This window comes from Garra rufa, chromosome 18 (genome assembly GCF_049309525.1).
Source record: "Garra rufa chromosome 18, GarRuf1.0, whole genome shotgun sequence".
Lineage (NCBI taxonomy): Eukaryota > Metazoa > Chordata > Actinopteri > Cypriniformes > Cyprinidae > Garra > Garra rufa.
Genome location: NC_133378.1, coordinates 24,707,091 through 24,715,424, shown reverse-complemented (window position 1 = coordinate 24,715,424; position 8,334 = coordinate 24,707,091). Strand labels below are relative to the sequence as shown.

At 33.0% G+C, this 8,334-nt stretch overlaps 1 protein-coding gene across 1 annotated transcript in view; it reads left to right on the top strand.

Annotated features, from left to right (window-relative positions):
• The window catches only part of lrp1ab (low density lipoprotein receptor-related protein 1Ab), a 198,379-nt gene that overhangs the window by 165,204 nt on the left and 24,841 nt on the right, over positions 1 to 8,334 (top strand). The window contains exons 44-52 of the mRNA XM_073822691.1: positions 2,482 to 2,671; positions 4,053 to 4,257; positions 4,404 to 4,593; positions 5,883 to 6,008; positions 6,122 to 6,250; positions 6,356 to 6,475; positions 6,626 to 6,739; positions 7,269 to 7,418; positions 7,531 to 7,653. Coding sequence (XP_073678792.1) covers positions 2,482 to 2,671; positions 4,053 to 4,257; positions 4,404 to 4,593; positions 5,883 to 6,008; positions 6,122 to 6,250; positions 6,356 to 6,475; positions 6,626 to 6,739; positions 7,269 to 7,418; positions 7,531 to 7,653 — 1,347 coding nt within the window. The remainder of the gene's footprint in view (positions 1 to 2,481; positions 2,672 to 4,052; positions 4,258 to 4,403; positions 4,594 to 5,882; positions 6,009 to 6,121; positions 6,251 to 6,355; positions 6,476 to 6,625; positions 6,740 to 7,268; positions 7,419 to 7,530; positions 7,654 to 8,334) is intronic.

Here is an 8,334-nt window from a genome sequence, read left to right as displayed (position 1 = left end):
TAGGATTCATAATTTCACATTTAATAATATAAACAACAAAATCAAGTAACCAAACAAATAATTTTGAGCATCAACTATTTAAAAATCTAAATTAATGAAATTCAAATAAAAAAAAATAGTTATAATATAATATAAAATTATAATTGAGGATAAGTTATTATATTATATTATATTATATTATATTTTATTATATTATATTTTATTATATTGAATTTGTATGCTGGCAGCATTTTTCAGTATTTTAGTCAGTGCTATTTTAATACTTTTTGAATAAATAAGAATAACCACAAAAATATGAATAACTACTGTAATATATATACATATATGTGTAATAAGTAGTTATTATATTTTAGTAGTATTGTATTTTTGTATTTTCAATTTTTATTTAATTATTAATTATTTACTTTTAATTTTAACTTTTTATTTCAGTTTTACCAATTTTTATTTTGTTTATTTTTAATGCAACATTTTCATTCAGTTTTTTTCATCTAAAATTTGACTTTTTTTCAGGTTTATTTTAATTAACAGAAATTATTTAAATTTAACATTTTTTTTTGTAGTTTTAGATTCCAGTAGAATCGAGTATAAGGTGTTATTTTACATTATATTATATTATGTTATATTATATTATATTATATATTTTTATTTTAGTTCTTTTTTATTTAATTGTTAGTGTTTTACTTTTAACTTTATTTCAGTTTTAGTAATTGTTATTTTATTGCATTTATAAAATTTCTACTTTTCAGAAAAACAAAAAAAAAACTTTGTATAAGTATTACATTCAAGTAGAATCAAGTATAAGGTATTATATTATATTTTTATGAACCTATTGGATTTTGTATGCTGGCAGCATACAATATTCATGAATATTCACTATTTACTTGTTAGTCATTTTACTTTTACTTTTACTTTTAATTTATTTCAGTTTTAGTAATTTTGTACTTCAGCTTAAATGTATTTTATTTCAGTTGCCAATGCAACATTTCTAATTTTTTTTTATTTACATTTTTCATCTAAAATTAGTAATTTATATCAGGTTTATTTAAATTAACAGAAAAAATATTTTTATTAGTTTTACAATCAAAGATTTCTAGTATCACCATACGCATTTGTATTTCATAATTTGTAATGTGAAAAGTTCCTCTCGCATGTGATGATATTAAACATCATGTCTTATTTGAAAGTATGAAAGGTGCTTACCTTACAGCCATACATGATTGCTGTTTGCTCGTATTGATTGAGTGAAACCAGGCAACCCTGCAAAACGTGATTCCCTGCATCTGCTACATTACGAACAGTCGATTCTACTTGAATTTAATTGCCCAATGCAGCTTTCCTCTTATGATCAATTAAATGACTCTTCAGATTCATTCCAGCTCTTTTAGCTTGGCTATTCCAGGACTTCTTATTCAGGACTCTCCTCGGTCTGTCCTAATGACAGATTCTCTTGTGGAGGTGGAGAAGTAGTAGGAGGGACAACTAACAACAAACATCATAATGGTCCTCCTGACCTCCAAGTTCAAAGTACAATGGGTGGTTGTTCAGGTATCATCATCTAATGCATCGATTGTCAGGTTTACTGACCTTTTCTCAGAACATCGTCGTTTCTATGATGACGTCTCGCCTGTTAACTTACAGTAGGCGGTGGCTATTACGCAAGTATCTTAATATTCTTTGTTTGCCTAAAGACTGATGTGTTTTACAGGATCGTTATTGTTTTTTGGAGCAAAAGTAAACGGCTTGGTTGAGTGTCCTTCCTGTTTAGTGGTCAAGTAATCACTGTCGTAAAGCAGCCATGCAGATAGATGCAGCCCCTCATGAGCTCATACAATTTTTTGAAGGATGACTTATTCAGTATGACTTTGACTTATTTAGACTCTTTGCACGGTGCTGACTGAAGCGCATTGCTTCACATTGCTTCTGTCTGAGACTCTTCCAGCAGTCCTCTCTTTGTGGAAGAACTAGTCACCGTGGTTAAAGAGATTCACCGAGGGAGGGGTCTTTGTATGCACAGGCACCCATCCATGAAATGACCGGATGACACTAAGCCACTAAACACACATGCACCAGCAACAACGCTATCTCACAGCACGCTGAAACCAACATGCACACATATCATGGGATTAAACCGTTCACTGGAACGGAATAAGGAGTTTAAAAGAGATGTTTTGGACTTGCCCTGTGTTAATCACAGATCTGATTTACTCTGTGAAGGTTATATGACAATAATCCAGTTTGAAGTTGTTGCCATCCTTTCCCAGAATTTAAAAAAAGCCTAGTTATTGATTCATTTTTAGCTGTGCTTTTGGAAGCAGTAGAGCTACAGGAATAGTTTGTTTCAGAGTAAATACAGTATAGAGAATTATAATTAAGAAAAACAGACTAGATGTTCCTGGATCAGAAACAAGCAGTCAGAGCAGGATTCTCTGTTTACGTCCTTGTTTTAAGACAATTTTTTTCTTCTTCTTTGCATTTGTACAGATGTAGGATCAATTGAAGGTTTGGCTTATCACCGGGGTTGGGACACACTTTACTGGACCAGCTACACCACCTCCACCATCACACGGCACACTGTGGACCAGAGTCGCACTGGAGCGTTTGACAGAGACACTGTGGTCACTATGTCCGGGGACGATCACCCCAGAGCCTTTGTTCTGGATGAATGCCAAGAGTATGAATGTCGTATTTCAAATTTGTCATGATGCAATGCTGTTTTAATCATTTTGCTGGGCCTACAATCCTAAGAGTTACTACCCTACTAAATACCAAAAACATTGTTGTTTCTAATTTTATGCAAAACAAATATCACAAGCCTTAATTTTAGCTTTGACTGCCAAAGTGATGTTCACATAATTAGTGATTATAATAATTGATTTATAGTTTTTTTTACAATTAATAAAACCTTTTGTTTTGACCATTAAAGTGATTTTCACATAGTTCATTGTAATAATTGATTTATAATTTTCATGTAACAATTTTTAACAATAACTTTGTAGGGATCGTTCACCCAAAAATAAAAAATAAGATTTTTTTAGTTAACTATCCCTTTAATAATGTATAATTGTTTAAATACATTAATAATATATTTATTTAATATTGTACCTTATCCCTGTTGCCTACTTTGGCCTTAAAGGATTAGTTTACTTCCAGAACAAAATTGTACAGATAATTTACTCACCCCCTTGTCATCCAAGATGTTCATGTCTTTCTTTCTTCAGTCGTAAATAATTGTTTTTTGTGGAAAACATTTCAGGAATTATCCCCATATAGTGGACTTCTATGATGCCCGTGAGTTTTAACTTCCAAAATGCAGTTTAAATGCAGCTTCAAAGGGCTCTAAATGATCCCAGCCAAGGAAGAAGGGTCTTATCTAGTGAAGCGAATGATTATTTTCTAAATTTATGTACTTTATATACTTTTTAACCTCAAATGTTTGTCTTGTCTAGCTCTGTGATGCGCATGCATACTCTGTGTAATCCAGTTCAAGACAGTAAGGGTATGTCTAAAAACTCGCATCCCATTTTCTCCTCCAACTTCAAAATCATCCTACATCACTGCAGAAGTACCAACCACATGTTTACAAAGTAATCATGCAAAGAAGGTCAAACCTTAAAAAAAAAGGTAAAACGGCGATGTAGGACGATTTTGAAGTTGGAGGAGAAAATGAGATGGGAGTTTTTCTACATACCCTAACTGTCTTTAACCAGACTGCACAGAGTATGCATGCGCATCACAAGGCTAGACAAGTTGAGCATTTGCGGTTAAAAAGTGTATAAATTGTACATAAAAAAGAAAAAAAAACGATCTTGTATATGGAAAAGTCCACTATAAGGAGAAAATTCCTGAGATGTTTTCCTCAAACAACATAATTTCTTTCCAACTGAGAAATGTAAGGCATGACCATCTTGGATGGCAAGGGGGTGAGTAGTTTATCTGTACATTTTTGTTCTGGAAGTGAACTAATCCTTTAATCTTGTGTTGCTTTTGATGTGAGTAGATGTCACATGTCAGTTTATATTTTTAAATTCCATTTTCTGTGCTCTTTATTTCAGCTTGATGTTCTGGACTAACTGGAATGAACAGGCTCCCAGTATCATGCGAGCATCTCTTTCTGGAGCGAACGTCCTTGTGATCATCGGCAGTAACATCCGCACCCCCAACGGCCTGGCTATTGACCACCGCGCTGAGAAAATCTATTTCTCAGATGCCACATTTGACAAGATTGAGCGCTGCGAGTATGATGGCAGCCGGCGCTTTGTGAGTTCCTTTGTATTTTTCTTATTTTTATTTTGTTTGTTCATGGGAAAGTGAGAGTTAGGTCATGACTGTAACAATGCAAAGTTCCTGAGCTTGACATTATGTATACCTTGCAAAATTAATGAATGTAAATTGTATCTTTTCAGGTGGTCCTGAAAAACGAGCCAGTGCATCCTTTCGGTTTGGCTGTGTATGGTGACTACATCTTCTGGACAGACTGGGTGCGCAGAGCTGTGCTCAGAGCTAATAAATACGGCTCAGATATGAAAGTCCTACGTGCCGACATTCCTCAGCAGCCAATGGGCATCATTGCTGTGGCCAAAGACACCAATAGCTGTGAGTTTTGTACTGAAGACTGTCTTATGTGTTTTATGAGTTATGGTTTAAATATTTATTTATTTTTATATTTATTTGCACGTGTTCGCATTACAAGTAACATGAGTTACGTAATCAGATTAGAAGTAACTAGTAAAGTAACACATTACTTTTTAATTGACAAGAAAATATCTGAGTTACTTTTTCAAATAAGTAACACCAGTTACTTTGTTTTCCCAATTATTGACTGACGTTAAGAGAAATTGGATATGCAAAGGCGTTGTGTGTGCGGTGTAAACATGATGTTACTATAGTTATAGACTAAATGTGAACATGCATTAATTCATCTCACTCGCAAAAAAAAAAAGAGATTATTAACTAATGTCTTTGCTGCTGACTTTTGAGGATCAGGGTTAACCATACTAATAAGCAAAATTACTTTAGATAAAGCTTTATTGTTTTTTTTGTTTTTTTGATTGCTGAAGAGTGTTGAACCTTCTCCTGCGTTCTACTGTACAGACGTGAATTTACTTTTCTGTCAGCCTAAGGCTTATTCATTTTACTTTTTGGTGTGAAAGGGCTGTTACATTTACAAAAAATATAACTTTTTGTAATACAAACAAACAAGCAAGTCTTGCCCAGATTTAAAAAGTAATGCAAAAGTAACATAATTAGTTACTTTTTTTAGGAAGTAGCGCAATATTGTAATGCATTACTTTTAAAAGTAACTTTCCCTAACACTGGTTATTATAGTTAACAAAAACGTAAACATAAAACATAAAAAAAAAAATGATCTGAAATCATATATAAAACTTTAAGATTATTTAATTTCAGCTAGTTGAGAAGGTAACTTTTTTTTTTCATTTTCGTTTAGTTTATCATGATGTATTAAAATAACTCAAATTAAACATAATAAAATTGATTTAATATAAATTTTAAATGATTTTAAATAAAATTGATAAAAAATATGTAGACATTTAAAAACAGCAACTAATAAAAATGACTAAAATACAAAAACTTTAAAATTCAAATGAAAATATAAAATAAACTTTATATTCAAACTAAAATCTAATTCAAGATATCAATCTTATTGATACTAAAGTAACGCTGCTCTCAAATGGCCTGAAAGGGTGAATGTGTATTTTTTTATTTATTAGTTTATTCATATTATTTATTTTTATACTTATTCATTTACACTAGAACATAATTCCAATCAAAAAGTCAGTAAAATTCAAAAATTAACCAAAAAAAAAAGCCAGCCTTGAAATTCATTTGAAAGTGGTCATTTGTGTTTGCGTGTGTGTCTGTAGGTGAGTTTTCTCCATGTCTCACCAATAATGGAGGCTGTCAGGACCTGTGTCTGCTCACATCAGAAGGACGAGTCAACTGCAGCTGCCGTGGAGAGCGCAAACTACTGGGAGACAACACCTGTGTTGGTGAGAAAGATAAATGAGGAAGCTAGTTGCTAAATAAGCCTCTTCTGAATATGCTCCATTAGTTTCCTCTGAAAACTACAGCATAATCTAAAAGCATATCTTCTGTCTCCCAGCGGAGAACACAACCTGTAACAGCGTGGATGAGTTTGAATGTGGCAACGGCGATTGTATCGACTACAGCCTGACTTGTGACAGTCTCGGCCACTGCAAGGACAAGTCTGATGAGAAGCAGTCCTACTGCGGTAAGTATGACGCTTCATAGTTTTCATAAGCATTTCTTAATCTGTACCTAATCAATGCTTGATATTCTAAGTATTACATTTATTTATTTATTTATTTTTTTGCAGCAAACCGCATGTGTAAGAAGGGCTACCGGCGCTGCATTAATGGACGCTGTATCAAACACAGCTCCTGGTGTGATGGCACTGATAACTGTGGAGATGGTTCAGACGAGCTGCCATGTAACAGTAAGTAGGGTGTGGTTGTTTAATAGAAATGGAGAGATAAAGGAAAGGAGAAGTACAAAACCCTGAAACCTGAAATATTTAGTTGCATGGTTGACTAAAAAAAGCACAGCCATAATAAATCCTCACTGTATCCTTTTCTGTTTACTTCAGTGACTCTGTGCAGCGGTGCTGAGTTTCAGTGCAAAGACGGTTCCTGCATCAACAACTCCAGTCGCTGCAATCAAGTGGTGGACTGTGAGGATGCCAGTGATGAGATGAACTGCAGTAAGTATTTATCTAAAAATATGTATTTGCAGCAATAGCCAACAATACAGTACATTGTATGGGTCAAAATGATAGATTTTTCTTTTATGACAAAAATCATTAGGATATAAAGTAAAGATCATGTTCCATGAAAATATTCTGTCAATTTCCTACCATACATATATCAAAACTTAATTTTTGATTAGTAATATGCATTGATAAGAACTTCATTTGGACAACTTTAAAGGCAATTTTCGCAACATTTTTTGCAACCTCAGATTCCAGATTTTCAAATATTACCAAATAGCCAAATATTGTCCTATCCTAACAAACCATACATCAATGGAAACCTTATTTATTCAGCTTTCAGATGATGTATAAATCTCAATTTACAAAAATTGACCCTTATGATTGGTTTTGTAGTCCAGGGTCACATATGATTGATTACTAAACTACAAGACAAAAAACAACAACAATAGCACCCTTAAGTATAACGTTGGGGACATATGTTCTCTTGAACAGATACAATTTTTGGTACCTTCTCTTTCAGGCCCCACTGACTGCTCCAGTTACTATCTTGTTGGAGTGAAGGGTGTGACCTTTGATAGATGTGAGTTCACTACGCTCTGCTACGCCCCCTCCTGGCGCTGTGATGGCTCCAATGACTGCGGAGACTACTCTGATGAAAGAAGCTGTCCAGGTCAGACTCTTCACACACACAGCGTGCACTGACACATCCCCTCATTCTCACAGCAAGTAAAATATGTGTGATATTGTATAATGAAATTGACCTCTTACTTTCTTTCCCACAGAGAAAAGGAAGCACAGTTGTCCGGTGAACTTCTTTGCGTGTCCGAGCGGCCGCTGTATTCCCTTGAGCTGGACCTGTGACAAGGAGAATGACTGTGAGAATGGAGCGGATGAGTCCCACTGCGGTTAGTGAACGTCTCTCTGCCTTTTCACAAGATTAATTTACATTTTTCTGTTCTTACTTTTTTTTTTTTACAGTAGATGTTATTTCAAATCTGTTTAGAATTCATCTTAATACTCCATCTTTGGTGTACTTAATGTTCTCAAGATGCAAGTAAAACAATGCGTATTGTTTTCAGGGCCATTCCATTTATGATAATATTAATAATAATCACAATAATAATTAATAATAATAACAATGCTTAAATTATTTTTCATGGCCATTTTGGCCTTCATTAAAACACTTATTGCCTTCATAGTAATAAAAATAATAATAATTATGTTTAGATTTTTTTTCAGGGCCATTTTGGCCTTTACGAAAACACTTATTCCATTTATAATAATTATTATCATCATCTATAGAAATATTCAGGGGCATTTTTGTCTTCATGAGAACATTTCTTTAACTGTAATATTAATAATGATCATAATCATAACAATAATGGTTACATTGTTATTATAATCTTTAGAATTTTCATTTTTGTCTTCATGAGAACATTTCTTGAATAGTACTAATAATAATATTAACAAGGACAACATCAATAATAATAGATTTTTATAGTTTATTTTTTAAGTTCAAAATATTATCTAATACCTTAATATTTAATCATGAATACTGTATGCATGTAATTATAAAAAAATGAAAT